The sequence below is a fragment of the Coloeus monedula genome, assembly GCF_965178545.1.
Source record: "Coloeus monedula genome assembly, chromosome: 4".
Classification (NCBI taxonomy): Eukaryota; Metazoa; Chordata; class Aves; order Passeriformes; family Corvidae; genus Coloeus; species Coloeus monedula.
Genome location: NC_138784.1, coordinates 3,718,112 through 3,735,500, shown reverse-complemented (window position 1 = coordinate 3,735,500; position 17,389 = coordinate 3,718,112). Strand labels below are relative to the sequence as shown.

Sequence of the window (17,389 nt, the reverse complement as noted above, 5' to 3'; positions counted from 1 at the left end):
ACCACAGCAACAAGCACAGAATATTCAGAGCTGGAAGGGACCCACAAGGTTCATCTACATTGCCATCTCCAACTGAGCTGTGGGCCAACACCCCTCCTTTCGAAAGAGCCATCAGAAGTCATCTTCAGGCCACTCCACTGCACTGAGAGGGACTTCACAGCCCAGCAACAGCCGTAGTGTGGTATCTGCTGCCCTCCCCTGCTCTGTCAGCATAACGGGAAGAGCAAGCAGAGGGAGCCTCTCCCCCTGCAGCACGGGGACACAACCTGGTTGCTAAACGCTGCTGGAACAGCCCCAGGAAGGCCCGGCTGCTGCCTAACAAGGAATAAGGCAGGGGGAGGGAGGAGTGCCATGGCACAGCTATCCTGCTCTCTGTTCCCCCCTGTATTCACCCAGCCCCAGAACCTCCAGCCACTGTAACACAAGGGACAGGCAGCAACACCTGTTAGGCACAGCTCTCAAAGCGAGATTCCAAACCTTTCTGCACCCTCCATCCCAATCATCAGTCAGTCCCCACCACAGCTAGGAGCTTTCTTGAGCAGCAGAGCTGTCATGTCAACTTCCCCTCCTGCCCACGGGAATTTAAGGCTGAGGAGATGCTGAGGCCAGCAGAGAAGACACACAAGGCAAGTGTCATTTATTGTGAACTTGGAGAACAAGTGCTCTCCACAGAATAAAATAATAAAAAAGGGGAAAAAAAAAGGAAGAAAAGCAAAGTTGAAATTTTGAAAATATGACTAGGTAGAGTCAGTCTCTCCTCAGGCTGTGCAGAGCAACTTCAAAGCAAACTCCTTGGCACTGAAGTATGGCAGACTGAAACCAAGCTGGGCTTCAGATGGTCTTTTCCCAACACAGGAAACAGTGGACTTGGCTCTGGAACAATCTGAGGTGTTACTAAAGCCAAGTACAAGTGACTGAGGAAAAGGGAGGGATTACACCTTAAAATACCAATACAATTTTGAATTGGTTGGCAGCAGTGCCACGATAACTGCAAAATGGTAAAACATCAGTACACAAATGGCTTAGGCAAATCTGTTCTATTCCCCACTCAATCTCAACACAATCACAAGACCAAGTTTTAAAAAGTCTGTTTCTTTAGTATGCTTTTTTTTTTAAGCCCCACAGCTGTGTCTTCCCCATTTCTATCTGAATGCTCAACCTTTCTTAGGACTTTTATACTGCCTCCATCATCCCAGCATCCAAGGCTTTCTGTGTGAAGGTCAGCAGTAAGAGGCAGCCCTCAGCAGGCTGGCAGATCCATGTGCTTGTCGTTGGAGTTACAACTCTGCCTGGCATCCAAGTGCTTTGGAGAGTGGAGGGGTTGGCTTTGTCTCCAGAAGCTACAGCTTTAAGCACACCATCAGAAAGCAATGCTTCTCACTAAAAGGGAAAGCAGGCACAGGAATCAGTATTTGTTTAGATCCACTGTTCCGGAGCTAAAGTTTGTTGTTCCTAAGTAAATGCCCCCATAGTTTTGAAGGGGTATTTATTGCCTCCAACCCAACTTCTTTACATGTAAAGATGAGCAAGTGTTGGCTCCAACACTGTTTTAACCCAATTGACTGCATGATGTGTGATAAACCACTGCTTGAGGAGTTTTGGAACCCTGAAGGACAGTTTTATTCACTTACCAGCCCTGAAAAGGAAACAAAAGGGGATGGGAGTAGAAGGGAAAAAAGACTGAAGCCAAATTAAATTAAATTTCAGGTGAATTTATTGAGTTACAAAGAACCTGCCAGCTCCACCATATTTACAAAGGTTTTCAACAGGATCTAGAGCTATTACTTCTACTGAACCACAAGTTAAAAATGCATAAACCAACCAAATCAACCACATCCATTATGTTAACTGTATAAACACCATTTACCTTACAGGACTTAGAGGCACACTCGAACATAGGGAAAAATGCTTCCCTACCACTGATTTCTAAAGCAAGATTCTTATTTCTCCCTCTGATGTAGCTATGCCTGAAGATCAGGAATCCTTATGCCACTGTTGATGGCAGTTGGTTGCTGCTCTTCAATATAGATGGTTTATGAATCAGGATTTTAATTAAAAGGTTTCTCAGAACTGCAAGGTGTTAAAATAATCTTAAAGAGCACAATGAAATCCCCAGTTGGTTCCATTTGATACTTTTGTGAGGCGTTACTGCTGCCAGATGTGCACATAAAATCCTGTCACCACTTTGGAGCCACAATCCAAGCAAACAAAGTCAAACTTCCCAGAGTTACTACTCACATCCCAAGCAGCACTGTAGAAACACACCTCCTGAAAACATCACACTGGTGTTCTCTTCTTCCTGTCCATGTCTCTCAGAGAATTATTTCAGTCAATTTCATCCATTCAGCTGCAAGAACAAATATTAATGCACCCTAAATTCCCTCATCCACCTGTCCATCCACAGAAGAGATCAAGGATTCTCAGAGAAGGGGAGGAGAGAGCCTATCTCCCAGTTCAGCTGGGTTCATTTCCAAGTATATTGCAGCCACGTGTCACATCCTGAAGAAGGCCTGCATTACAATTCCACAATGCCAGAGAGATGTGGACATGGCCTGGGTGCCCACACACCTGGATGCACACAGTTCCCACTCACAACAGGTGGCTCTGCTAGTCTTGTTTATGAGTCTACAGTAACATGTGCTTGATATTAAGCTTCACACATCATTTAATGTTTGGGGAGGAATTTATTCACTTGAGTGCCAGTGGCCCCTCTCAGGCCTTTCAGAGGTGAACATTTGCTGATCAGCAATCTAACACTGTAACACTCACTTGTAAGCTATCAACTAAGATTCAGAGTTACTCTAAGCACAGAAAACTAAAACACCAGGAACTAAGTCAGTATCAAATCAAGTAGCAGAGAAGCTGCTAATAGAATTTCAGAGGGAAAAAAAAAAAAACAAAACAAACAAAAAACACTGAAGTATCTTTCTTGTACAAAGAAAGAGGAAACCTACCAGCCTGATGTTTAAAAGAGAAACATGTAATTTTGTTCCTACCACAACGGCTACAAAAACAAAACCATAGAGAAGCCCAAGCACCATTCATGCATGAGAAACTACCTTCTAGCAAGAGGTCTTTTATGGAGTATGTGCTACTCTAATGTGAGCTGGCATCAGACCTGGAAAGCCTTGCTTCACATGTCAGCAAGACTGTCAGAGGCACACCACACTGTCACACTGCTCTCCTCAGAAGAAAAAAACACCCTCCACACTTACAAAGCAAGCTACAGAGCTGCTCACTGCAAAGCAGCAGCTACTCTAGGATTTTAAAACTTTATGATCATATCAAAGAAATTCTCATCAACATTGATATTTGTAGCTGGGCCATGCTGAGAACACATTCAGCTCAAGCAGCATACACACAGGTGTCACCCATGTTGATGTCCAAGGTCAGAATCAAATGCTCAGGTGTTGAGACAGGGGCTCAGATGTAAACTTCAGTAACAGTTTCATATTTGCAGGTAAGATTAAAAGCAAGTCTTCAAAAGTGGAATTACCCTGATTGCTTGTGTACATAAAGAGAACATGAGACTGCCACACATGCTACACTACATCCAACCACGGGGTGAACTGGGCAAATCCAGTGCCAAACAACAGCAAGGCCACACTCAGCAGGAATCAAGCTATGATTGTGAGGAGAGGTTTACAGGAGAACACTTTCAGGCGTGGCAGAATGTCCTTCCTTGGCAGCAGGACAGCTGAATGAGCTGCACCCAGCAACACTTCTGAAACGCTTCATGCATCTCTTCCAGCCCTTCGGAGAACGTGATACAGATAATGCCACAGTAATGTTACTGCAGAACACATTTATCAAGATACCTTTGCAACTCAGGAAAGCTTAGAGGGGTTTTTCCTATGTCACTTTTGCTGAGGTTAGCAGGAATTATCCTAAAAACTTGACTAAGGGATGATCAAACCTCCAGTACATGTTACCAAAGTGTTTCAAAGGTACTCAGGTCCCTCACCAAGAGCTACATGATAATTTAAACACTGAGCAGAAAACCTTTGTGCTTCTTCCGTGGACTAAAGTCTGACTTAAATCCTATTACTGCAAGCCAGCAAAATGCAGGGATGCTAGGCTTTGCAAAGATGGTGGAGGAAAAGGGATTCCATCTAGATTCCCTAAAAATAGAATACACTGTAATAAAAGACAACTGTGACAACTCTAGTAGTGAGAACATCTCTACAAAATTCTCTGGACCATGAACTGGCCACAGAAGACTCAAAATACCAAAGGCAGAGAGCTGTCCAGCTGGAAGTGTTCTGAAAGACTGCAGGAAATGCATCAAGAACAAACTGACATGGCTATTGACACAGAAGAATCGTAGCTGATAACAGAGTTATCTGGTTCCATTTTATCAGTGAGAGTTTTAGTGCCTGTAACAACTTGGACTTAGTCCAGTAAGCTGGTGCTTTTCTCCTTAACAGATCAGGACTGGTTGTTGGCAATAACACATCCCTTTATTTCTCTACTGGGCCATCCTCAGTGGTGGATGTGGGGCAGACTGCCCTGCAAGCTTCCATTACCTGAATCATCTCCTTCCTTTTCCAGTATCAAAAACCTCACGCTGCTATCTAAATTCCAGTTTCTGAAAAGGCAGAGGGTTAAACTACCAACCTGAGACTCAACAATTGTCCCTTCCAATTATTTAGTGCTTGAAATTGAGACATTCACACAGTGCAACCTAGCAGTCATACACACATCGTCACTTACTACCACACTGAACACAGCTGTGTTACACAGTGGGATTTTACTTCTCAGCAGATTTTACTTTCCCTTGATCTTCCACTTTTTTGATGGCAGCTTGGATAGCTTCTTGATCACCCAGAAACTGGTGAGGGCCCAGAGGGTGCAAATTCTCATCAAGTTCAAGAAGTATGGGCACACCAGTGGGGAGGGTAACATTGATGATGTCCTCATCGGAGATGCCTGCCAAAGAAAAACAAAACAGAGTTATACCTACAGCTTCCTCATTGCCTTCTGCCTTATTTCTGAGGTTATCAGTCTTAAAACAGTCAAGGACACATTCCAGCCTCCATCAACACCACCAGCCACTCAAGGGTCAATTCCCAGCTAGGCCACAGCTTGTTAAGTGCTTTAGGAACAGCTGAAGGAGAGAATTCCCATCGAGGTGAAGACAGTTTCTTCACTTTTGCAGCCTACACATGTGAAATAAACAGGAAGGGATTGCCCTGGAGACTACACTGTTCCTTTAAGACAGGACACAGAATACAATAGGTTCCCCCCCATAATTTCCCAAGTCACATATCACAGAAGATGAGAGTCCACATGTGCTACTCCAACATGAAACAACCTCTGCTAAGCAGCCAACACAGGCTCTTGAAAAAGGCGGGATAACAAGGTTAATCTTTCTCTTAAATTTTCTGTGCAACTCTTCTCACACAAACTGTCACAAAAATCAGTACGTAATTCTTCTTGTGTGAGAATCACTCTTGACCCACATCTGATTTCTCATAAGCAAGTTTATAGCAGGGTCCACAGTACTGTTCTCAGAATTACTACATACAGCATATTCATTTCCAGTTTCAAACGAGGGGAACGGGAAGAAAAAGGAGGCAGAAAGTAAATTTGTACAGCTTAGACCATGTTTCTTTTTTCCACTTTACTAAAGGAATGTGTACCTGGAAACAAAGTTTATTTTACGCTGATGTGTAATTAACACATTCTGGGTCTCTCACCTCAATGAAATTGCCGGTTATTTTTATATCAAACACACATCCAAAGCCTCCAAGAGCATTTCAAGACCAAACATCCTAGTAAAGTTTCCACACAAGGTCTAAATAGTTGCATTAAAAGCAGTGACTGCAAAATGATTATCCCTCAAAAAAAAAAAAAAAAAAAAAAAAACAGGCAAAAGAAAGCTAGTGTCATTGGGAACATCAAGATTGCTTTTTCCCTCCCTTTTTTAGAAGCACTGGGGTCACAGCAGCAGCCTGCTATTGTGAAGCGGGGCAGCTTTGAGTAATTCACACTTGGAAAATGCACACAACCAAGCTTCTAAAGTGATGATACCATGTAAACTAGACCTAGGTGCACCCAGCAAACATCCTCCTGAGCAGCTGACAAAACAGATGGTCCTCAGGACACACGGGTATAAATTCACCAGTGATTTTCACATTAAGTAGAAAAGCAGAGCCAGCATATTAACAGGAAAACACACACGAGTCAAGCAACTCAGCAACAGTGGGGTGACAACAGGTCAGAAAAACAGAACTACTCATGAGGTGAGGATCATATGCCCCTGCCCAGAGACTACACCAGCACCCAACTTCAGCAGTGACCTATTCTTGCCTTGTGCTCAGCACCTGGGTGAGCCCTAAGTTTCAGAAGGGCATGGAGCACCACAAACAAACCCTCCTAAGAAACCTAGACTTTGTTACACATTCAGCATCAGTCCATTGAAACAAGTCACACTCAGACAGCTTAAGCAATTCTTGCATACAAAGGGACAAATAATTCACCTGGTGTAGGCCACAGAATCAGACCTACAGGGGAAAAAAAAAAACCTCAAAGAATACTTGAAATTTAAAAACAGCACAGAAGTGAACAGGAAAAATAATGCATCCATTCACCAAGCACAAGCGCTGTTCTCATGGACTTTTGTTTGCAAAACAAGCAGCCAAGCTGCCTGAGCTCTTATTTCAAGGATTCTTAAACATTAGATTTTGACAACACCCACATCACCACGTACGTCCCCAGAGAATCTGTGCCTAGGAAGTGTTCTGCCCACCTCCTAAATTCAGTCTCCCAGACTAAACCATGCATATATACACAAAGCAGATGAAGTCATGCAGGAGAGTTTAGGCAAACCACATAATGTGGTCAGGAGACGTGATATTTAAACGTTTCCTCTGGAGATGGATTAAACAAAACTAGCTGTAGCTACATGGATTCAGAAATGCATTTTACTGTTTTTACAGAACACAAAGTGACCACAATGTCAACTAGTATTGATTTATGAAGCAAAACAGCGCAGTCTAGGATAAACACACAGCAGCAAACATGATGGTTTCTCCTCGGGACTCTTCATCATACAGAAGTGTTGCCCCACAGCCACAAGTCTGGAAACACAAGCTGAAGTCAGATGAAAATCCTAAAGGAACAACAGTGTTCTGTTGCTGTGTATGGTATTTGTGTTCTTCAGGCAGCAAGAAGCTGAGCAGGCTGGTCACACAAGCTCTTTGGTTGCAGGGAGAGCTCACCAGAACACTCCCCAGCCAGCAGGCCAGGAGGACAGCAAAGGGATCATGCCCTGCAGTTGCAATGGCTGGAGTGTGAGCTGACTGCTATCCAGTTACTCCATGTGCTGTAATTATAACCAGCTGACCTTTTCCTGTGCCCCATCCAAGCTGGCCTGAGTCACAACCCAGCCTATGGCACAGGGAAGAAGGGTGAAATCAGGGCAAGATCTCTACTGCTGACTACAAGGTGCAATGGTAAACAAGACCACTGAAGAAGCAACACTCTTCCCTCCAGTTGAATACCAAAGCCTGGGTCTCAGCACTGCTGAAGTACTGTGCTGCTGGAAGCAGTCTTTACCCAAGAAGGCTTAAACCCCAGTTCTACCTACTTACAGTCATGAGAACCCACAGACACTACAGAAGTACTCAGGATGACTTCCTCAGGACCCCAGATCAAATGCTGACCAGGCACCTACATTCCTCAAGTGGACATCTCCCCTGCTCTATCCTGAGAGCATTGTCCCTTAGCTGTATAGCAGGAAGCAGTCAGGTACATGAACACGATAATAATTTGGTACAGCACTTGTTACAAAAAAGACCTTTAAAAATCACATTCAGAATTCTTCCCCAGCTCATTTACCATCCATTTAACTGAACTGGGTAACCAAACACACAAACTGGAAGTACATCCCCAGGCAAGCTTAAGAATTCACCTTCATGTGGTAGCCCATGGAGAGTTTTGAAATATTTGTACCTTGCAAAGTCCTGCAGAGACAAACCCCACTGATTTTGAGCACCTACAGCACTTTTACAAGGGCTGGTTCAGCTTCCCCTTCCCTTTCACCTGTTTTTACCAAGTTCCTGCCTTCTATTCTTATGGTCAGAGGAACCCAACACCCACAAGAGCTATTGAGAATAACTACAGCCCTCCTCCCCTGCATGTCAACTGCACTTGAGGCCAGATGATTCATCCAATAAAAGATCATACACGAGATCAAATGCATAAATTCAGCCACAAAAGCTTGTTTAATACTGGTGCTTTGTAATTGAGTTCTAAATCAGATCATAGCATCCTTGCCACATGCTTAATGAAAATACTAAAGCTTTAGCCTAGTAAGTTAAATATTCAGAGCCACTTTCTGCCCTCCCTGCAGGCTGACTGAAGATCTAACTTCAACAGGGTAGAGGAGGGAAATGAGCACAGTGTTAGAATCTGGTGTTTGATCTTGACAGAATGTTATCTTGCTGTGCAAAGTCTAAGGAAAGAAAGATGGGTGGGCTACAACCATGGTTGTAGCATACCATCTACATTTGTTTCACTCATGCCTGCCAAGATTTTCTATGTCTGTATTACACTTGCACAGCCAGGCTTTAGTAGTAGGGGCTACGGCAAAAAAGAACTGTGGTGGGTTGACCTTGGCTGGACACCAGGTGCCCACCAAGCTGCTCTATCACTCCCATCCTCAGCACAATGGGTGGGGAGAAAAGATGGAAAAATAATGTGTGCATCAAGATAAAGGCAGTTTACTAAAGCACAAGCACAGAAACAAAGAAAAACACAGGATTTATTCTCTACTTCCCATCGGCCAGCAATATCCAGTCACTTCCCACTAATTAGGGCTTCACTATGCAGAGCTATTGCTCCAATGCCATTACAAACATCCTTCCTCCTTTCCCTTAGCCTTTACTGCTGAGCAGACATCATAAAGGGTAAGGAATATCCCTTTGGTCAGTTTGGGTCAGCAATCCTGGCTACGTCCCCTCCCAAGAGCTTGCCCAGCCCCAGCCTGTTTGGGGACAATGTTGGTGAGGCAGCCCTGATGCTGCAGGAGCACTGCTCAGCAGTGGCCATAATACAGGCCAAGGTAACTTGCAGTAAGGCCCAACAAGCTCACAAGAAATAAGCAGCAGGAGCACTGAGCAAAGACTGGGGAAAATGACAGGGAGAGCAAGACCATCTCATTTCAGGAGCACTGAGTTGTTAGGTCACAAGCTGTTTCCTGCAACTGCACTCAGACACCACACTCACAGAAGCAGTATTTCCTTAAGAAGGCTAAGCAGATAAATCAATGAAATAATCCTATTAAGAAGCCCTCAGCACAATCCACACCAGGCACCACAATGTGCAGCTTCAACATGTAAACTACTGGAATACTGTAACTGCACACTCAGAGTGATGCAAGAAAGTAACATCCTGAGGGCACTGCTCTCCCTGCTCACCAGGTCACAAAACCAGCAGGAGGCTTTCAGAGTCACCACTGACTGCAAGCCCAGTCACAGAGCTCTGTCCCAGCCCTGTGACAACCCAACAAGACCAGGGAGTACAACATCTCTATCTTCAAGAGGCCAGGAAACTCCTATCCTCCAGTTTCAACCCTGAGCATGACAAGGCTCAGTGACCACCACACCACATGCAAGAGGTGACAACCTTTCAACAGGTTGGAAACTCAAGAATCAGGCCTTCCACAAGGCCCTGTTTTGAGGTACTCAACACCAGTCCCCAGGGTTAAATGGCTGGGAAGAAAGAAAAGACAGCCCATCAATCCTTCTGCCAGTCATCTGGTAAATCAGTCCATTGGACTTGGTCTCCAATCAGCACTTCAACAGAAACAGGGCAAGGTGGTCTCAAGTGTTACACTAATGTCTTCATAAAAGGACACTGTCAAGAGGATTCCAACATGAAGCACTGGTTATTAGATAAAGAGAAAAGTATCCTCCCCCAAAGAACTGAGAAAAATCATCTGCAAATAGATCCTGTGCATCCAGGATGTTTATTTAGCATGGCAGATCCTACGGACATTTCACACACATTAACAAGGTCCATTCTGTGTAAAGAAAAAACAAGAACAAAACCCAAACCCACAGTCAAAGCCTTTTGAGCATGATACTGTTGCTCCAACGACTGCATGCAAGTAGAAAGCAGAACTACATTTCCAGCTCTTTACCAATTACTCAGAACAAGGAAAACACAGAGATTCAGAGAATTGCAGTCCTGTTTCAAGAAAATACCTCCTTGAAATAGTAACTTCAAGGGATACTCTGTAGTGTTTTAGAGAAAAAAAAAATCAAATTACACTGAAACAATTAGAATTGTTTCATCAGAACCAACAGAATGAAAACACTCATATTTGCTGCCATTTAAAGTTTGAGCTACATCTTCCAAGATCAAGTTAACACCATGACTAAGACATCCAAGCAGCCATGCAAGATTGCTGCTTGAGGCATTTGGAGCCCAGTTTTCAAAATGCCAAACAAAAAATAAAAGGCTCCAGCTAAGCTAGAGGGGCTTAGAAAACTCCACTCAAGTGCAGGACACTCTAAGCTTACAAAAAAAAAAAATCCACAGAAACACAGCCCATCTCACAATGGGTGCTATAAATACAGTAGACTGGCAAACTTTAAGCACTGTTAAATCAGGTCCAACTCTAGCAGGGATGCAGAGCAACTCACCACCTTTCAGGAGAGAAAGGGACAGTCAGCAATGCAGACAAGGAACCTCTTAGATCCAGCTAGATTTAGGCCGGGGGGGGGGGGGAGGAACAAAAATAAAACAACAAAGGCAGACTGCAATACCAGGCATCTCTGAGCTCTGTTCATGCTACCCTTCAGGCCAGTTCTTCAGAAATCCAATCTCTACTATATAAAGGGCAGGAGAGCCAGCAGGTTCCTATGTGGGAGCTGGAGTAGTCCACAGATGTTCCCTGGTCAACAGAACTAGATCCTGTGCCAAGGATTCCTCACATTTCCCTATGTAAGCATATGCTGGGAGGGTCAAGGTATACTGCAAAACAAAGGATAGCTTTATTTTATTTTGGCTGAGTATGGGCAGTCCTGGAAGAGTTACACAGAGATAGCAATTGTCCCAAAGAAAAGTTCTGCAGCACTGTTCCTCTCTGATCTCAATGCAGCAAGAAGTTCAGCCATACTAAATGCAAAGTAACCCTTCCCAGCCCCTGATGCTGCCAGCCCCTGGGCAGGCCTGCACAGAAGATGGCCCAGGGTCTCTGCTGGAAGCTACATTCAGCTGTCATCATCTCACCCCCAAAGGGCTTGGCCAGCATGGCTTCATGGAAGTGGTTCAGTTCTTGGGAGGCAGGGGAGTCACCACAGTTGCAGATCCCTCTTACCCTTTTTCCTTTATCACTTCACACAGTGTGGACAACCACCCGGACCACATCATGGAACTGACTGAACCAGCCCTTCCTCCTTCATCCAAGCAGTGATCTGCAGCCCAGGATTCACAGCCTCCCTGGCTCCAGAGGAGCTTACTTCCTGCTTATTTCCCAGGCTTCTGACTCCTGATGTCCTGACTGTTCCAGCATGGGCAAATGCAAAAAGTATTCAGCAGGCAGAGCCACAGAACAGAGGATTTTACAACTAAGAAAAAACCTGAGTGGACACAATCCAGTCTGTGCATATTTGTAACTACAACTGTAGTAGGCTGCATTCACGCATATATAATCACTAAATTCTGCTCAACCCACAAAGAAATTAATACAGTTCAACTTCCAGTTTAGGATGGCCTGGAAGCCAGGAGATGAAAGAAGGGAGGGAAGAATCTAACAATGAAAAGGATGTTTTTTATTGTTAAGTCCCAAATAAGTCCTTTTCAAGACCAGTTCTGGGATTTCCAGCCCAGGAAAGACCTGTTGGAGCAGGACCAGAGGAGGGCCACAAAAATGAGCAGAGGGATGGAGCACATCTCCTGTGAGGAAAGGCTGAGTTGGGGCTGCTCAGCTTGGAGAAGAGAAGGTTCCAGAGGGCCTCTAAGAAAGATGGAAACAGACTTTTTAGCAGGGCCTATTGCAATAGGACATGGGGGGATGGTTTTAATCTAAAAGAAGATAGTTTCAGACTAGACATAAGAAAGAAAATTTCTATGATGAGGCTGGTAAAACACTGGAACATGTTGCACAAAGAGGCAGCAGATATCCCGTTCCTGGCAACATTCAAGGCCAGGCTGAACAGGGCCCTGAACAACCTGATCTAGTTGAAGATGTGCCTGCTCATTGCAGGGGGACTGGACTAGGTGGCCTTTACAAGGTATCTCCCAACACAAGCCATTCTGTCATAAATAAACCTTATGCTAAGCTACCAACTTGGCTGTTTATTGGGATGCATTTTCTATATTGGGATATGCTACAGTATTTCCACAAGCTTTATCAAGTGCCTACTCTCTGCAGAACCCCCTGTCACATAACTTTTAAGCAAAAAATTATTAGGGTGAGCCACCAGGGTAAAATTAAGAACATCTTCCACAACCCAAGTCAAGCACTTTTATTCCACTGTGTTACAGCAATGCTTTTTCAGTGAAGAGATGATTATTTCAAATCTGACAAAGCAGCTGAAAAAATCCAAAAATAATTTGAGCCTGCAGAGTTTTTGCCTATCTAAACCAACCACAAAGTTGGTTTAGAATACAGGTTTTAAATGTACAGTGAGAAATAAAATGGAAGTGTCTGCCCCCTTTCTTGAAAACTACATTAACCTAACTAATCCTCTCCCCTTTCCACATCTCTCAGTTTGATTCCTTGACCAACTTTTTACTTTCTCCTTGGAGGCCACAGACATTATTAACTTGCCCAGGTAAGTAATATACACCATAGAACAAGACATAAAGCTCCAAGCCATTGAGTAAGGAGGAGAGCAGAAGGCTAAAACAAAGACCCTTACCTTCCACATGCTTCAGCAATGCCCTGCTGCTGTTCCCATGAGCAGAGATAAGAATCATTTTGCCACTTTTCAGTTCTGGCACTATCTTTTCATTCCAATAGGGAAGGAGTCTGTCAAGCACATCTTTGAGACTTTCAGCCTTTGGGAGATTATCCTGGGAGACATCGCTGCATTTATAGCGGCGATCGTTGTAGATCTCTTTGTAGTAGGGGTGAGATTCAGAGATGGGAGGCGGGGTAACATCGTAGCTTCTCCTCCAGATTTTCACTTGCTCCTCACCGTGATTCAGAGCCATCTCTGCTCTGTTGAGCCCGATCAGGGCTCCATAGTGACGCTCATTCAGCCGCCAGGAGCTCTGAATAGGGACCCACTCTTGGCCCATCTCTTCCAGGATAAGCCAGGCAGTCTGGATGGAGCGGCTCAGCACAGAGGTGAAGACGAGGTCAAACTCGAAGCCCAGCGCTTTGAGGTGTTTGCCACAGTTCTGAGCTTCCTTTATCCCATCACTGCTCAGCTTCTGGTCCACCCAGCTGCAGAAGCGATTCTCCTTGGTCCAGGCTCCTTCCCCATGTCTTAGGAGAACGAGCCTATACTTTGCCATTTTGGTTGCAGCTTAGCACAGATGGCAGCTGGTGTGGCATCTAATAGTGATACATCTGGACAAAGACATGAGACAGACACATCAAACATGCCACAGATAATGCATTACAAACAGCAATATGGCAGTAAAAAGTAAACAACTATCAGAATAAAAACAACCAAAGAAACAAGTGTCTGCTGAGTGTGATTTTACAATCAAGAGTGGGAGGAATTCCAAACCAGGAGATGTGGGAAGGAAAAGTGCCATCCTTCACCCAGCTTGTTGCAACTAGCCCACTTTAAACAATTGATTAGGAGCAGATTTGGACAAGCTACTCCAGCCTACAGGTTTCCCTGAAGTGCTTAAACAGAGCTTCACTCAGTATCACAGGCTCCCAGAGAAGCAGATCTCTCTCACTGGGGAACTCTGAGGTGCCACACGTAGCTCGAGCCCTTAAGGGCTGTCCAGATCCTCACTGCACCAAGGGAATGCAGGCACAGACAGCAGCTGTGGCCCTCAACCAGAGGAACTGGAGAGTGGCACCACAGAACTGGAACTGGCAGCACACAGAACCTTATCAGCTTTTCTCAAAGGAGATGTCAACATAGTCACACTCTGCATAATTTCCTCATATCCCCATCCTGTCCTGCTAATTATGCCAGTCTATGCTTGATCTTTTCTCCAGGCCACCTCCTCCATCATTCCTCCACACTCAAGTGTCACAATACAGATACTCTGGGTGCAATGTACAACTAGTGAGTCCTCATTTCACTCAATCACACATTATCTCATCCTCTTCCTGACTGAAAGTCTATTTTGCCTCTCTTGTCTGTGAATTACAATGCCAGATTCTTAGGCACCAGGATTAACGCTTTTACTTTTGGAGTGGGCACAAGAAGCCTATTCTGTCCTCATTAAGTCAGACAGCTACACATTCACTAAGTCAAACAGTACCTTTCTCCTCCTTCTTGACCAAGCAGCATCACCTCTGGATTGTCTTTAATGGCAGAGACATTTTGACCACACACCTAAGGGTCTGCCAAGGTGGTCAAAGATCTGCTAGCAGACAATGGGATGCCTGAAAGGTTCATCTAACACAGGACTGCAACTCTGAAGGCCCCACCTGACCCCTCTGACCTGAGACACAGTCTAGATGGCAATGAAAAGAGCAGGGGAAAAAAATACAAAAATACAACTCTGCACTGGGGGGACTGCTGCACACCAGATGAATATTAAGTGCTCTCAAAACCATGGGCAGTGGGAAACTGAGCTCTGATTTCTGCACACCCAACCTTGGGCTAGATTTCCATAAGAAACACACTTAAGGGAGCTCCCATCATCTCAAATCAGTTGGAGCTGCTTCAATCACACTCCAAGCATCTCAAATTCAGGCCCACTGTGACCCTGAATTAGGTCAGCAGGATGGGATAGGCCCGTGCATTCTGGGTTTTGGGAAACACCCAGCACAATACCAGCATTCATTTTTCCAGACTTTCAAAAAAAAGTGTCTAGGAAAGTTGAATTCATTAACAGACTCAGGAATCTGATCTTGCTTGTAACAGCAGCCTCTAATTCCACATTAAGACAGAGTATACATCACACAAGGGCACTATGCAAAACCTCCTCAGCTCTAACTGCTGCCTAAAGGCACAGCTCAGGATTAAAAAGCCTTTGAGGACTGAGATTTTTAGAGAATATCAGGAGGTATTGTTTGACACACAGCAGACAGCTGATAAATACAAAAGGAAGTCTTATTTCAGGCAAAGGCAGGCTGAGATTTGTGCATGGCAAGGAACACCTCAGACAAAATCCCCTGCATGGTCCACTTTTTCCACTCCAAATAATCAGTTGCACATTAAGCAAAGAAATCAGTTACTGCTAGGATTCAGGTGTCATGGCACATCAGATACAAAATTAAACTACACCCTTTAAGATCCTAGGTGTATAACAAAAACAAGGATTTAATAGCATTTCCACCTGAAGCAACTGGTCCTTCCTGAACATACCACAGATACAACTAAAAAATTGCAGTGTGTTCACAGCATGAACTACTACACACAAAACAGCTCCACAGAAATCTCTATCTCTGCAGACACCTCATTACCCAGATTAACTGATTCTATTACCCACAGGAATAGATTACATAATTTACAAAACCAAATTAAGACCAAACAATAGGGGTGATGCACCTCTTTGCAAAAGTTTCGTTGGTACTTTTAGCCAAAAACACTAAAAAATTTAGTTAGTGTAAAAGATACACTTACACAAAGACCAAATATCATCTGGGTGCCATAAACTCCAGTTCACTTACATAAAACATTAGGCAGAAGCACAATTCTCAAACAAATTTAGGAAGAACTAGCAGTCACAGGGTTGTTTAAATATCAGTCCACTTCTGGAAGCATTTAAACTAGAAAGCCTTAGAGCAACACATGGAAATAATCCTACTCACCTTTCCTACAGCAAAGGAACAACCTACACAAATCCCAGCACAGACTCAAGAGCTGCTTTATACAGAGGCCACCACACACGCTTGGCTGGTTACCTGCAGGGAAAGAATAAACATCGAGTGCTCACAGAAAGAACTCACAAGTGCAAATGGCTATGCCAGCCACCATTTGCTCTCAAAGCTGTTCAAGAAATAGAGCACATACCCCTCGTATGGACTGGGAAAGCTACCAAATGCCTTCTCCCAAAAAAAGATGCCAACGCACAGCTCCTGCATTTCCAACAAGGGAAAGTTTCACGTCTCCCACATGCCCCGGGATATCATTTGCACCCTAAGATTTGTTTAGGCTGCAATTACCATAGCTCTAGTGTGCAAAAATCTACCAAAAGCTCTGGGACACCGTGGAGGATATGGACGGCAGACCTGGACCCAGCACAGAGGCACTGGAACAAGTTGTCCAGAGAAGCTGAAGATGCCCCATTGCTAGAGGTGCTCAAGGCCAGGCTGGTTGGAGCCCTGAGCAACGTGGTCTGGTGGCAGGTGTCGCTGCCCATGGCAGGGGGGTTGGAGCTAGACAGCCTTTAAGGTCCCTTCCAACCCAAACCATTCTGCGGTTCACTCTGTGAGAGAGCAGAAACCCAGAGCCCCAGCACTGGAGAGCAGCACACGGTGCTCAGAATAACATCTTACACCGGCAGAGCTCTCAGCCAAGCACAATTTTAAGGTCTAATACCAGAGGCGGGCACTTCCAAGGCTCCTGCTCCAGCCGGGACAAGCTCCCCTGCTCATCCCTTTTATAAGGCGTCCCTGTGCCGAGCACCTGCGTGTCCCAGCCCTCCCCGAGCACGGAGGCTCGGCCAGAAGTAGGGCAGCACCTCCCGGACACGCGCAAACACCCGCGGCTGCCGGCGACCCGCACACAAACACAAACAGAGCCCCGGGCACGCAAACGTGTGCGGAGCCTCGCAGCCACGGCCCCCTCGAGAAGCCGCCGCTTGCCAGGGGGACAACACCGCCATCCCTCCCCGGAGCACCGGAACAGCCCCGCCGGGAGAGCCCCCCCGAGCCCAGGGCCGCTCCACCCCGTCCCCCACGGCCGCTACCCGCGCCCCAACCCGGAGCTCCCGGGAATTACCGGGCTAAAGCCGCGCCGCCTCACCGGGAGCGCCGCAGCCGCCGCCGGGCCGGGCGAGGGGCGGACCGCGCGTCTTATTGCGGCCGCGGCGCCTCCGCGCCCCCGAGAGGGGCGCACCCTGATTGGCCGGCCGGGCCGATGGGCAGCGGCCTCGGCCAATGAGCGCGGGGCGGGGCGGTGACGCGGTGTCCCCGAGCGCGCGGGGCCCGCGCCAAGCCCGGCACCGCCGGCGCTGCCGTGCCCGCGCGGGGCTCGGGGATGCTGCGGCCATCCCGCCCCTCCTCCCGGGAATCCCGGCCTCCCGGCCGCCCGGAGCGGGCCGATTGGCCGCCAGGGATCGCAGCAGAGAG

The 17,389-nt window shown here is 45.9% G+C and overlaps 1 protein-coding gene across 2 annotated transcripts; it reads right to left on the bottom strand.

Moving 5' to 3' along the window:
- Positions 1-1,696: 1,696 nt before the first annotated feature.
- BPGM (bisphosphoglycerate mutase) lies at positions 1,697-17,105 on the bottom strand. 2 transcript variants are annotated; one of them, XM_082280741.1, is made up of 4 exons: positions 17,040-17,105; positions 15,908-16,000; positions 12,876-13,531; positions 1,697-4,929 (listed from the first exon to the last, which is right to left on the bottom strand). In XM_082280741.1, exons 3-4 carry the CDS (start codon positions 13,474-13,476, stop codon positions 4,751-4,753), a joined length of 780 nt encoding a protein of 259 aa, XP_082136867.1. In that variant the 5' UTR covers positions 13,477-13,531; positions 15,908-16,000; positions 17,040-17,105; the 3' UTR covers positions 1,697-4,750. The 2 variants fall into 2 exon arrangements, with proteins under 2 accessions (XP_082136867.1, XP_082136868.1); XM_082280742.1 differs by having other exon boundaries at positions 17,064-17,081.
- Positions 17,106-17,389: the final 284 nt, after the last annotated feature.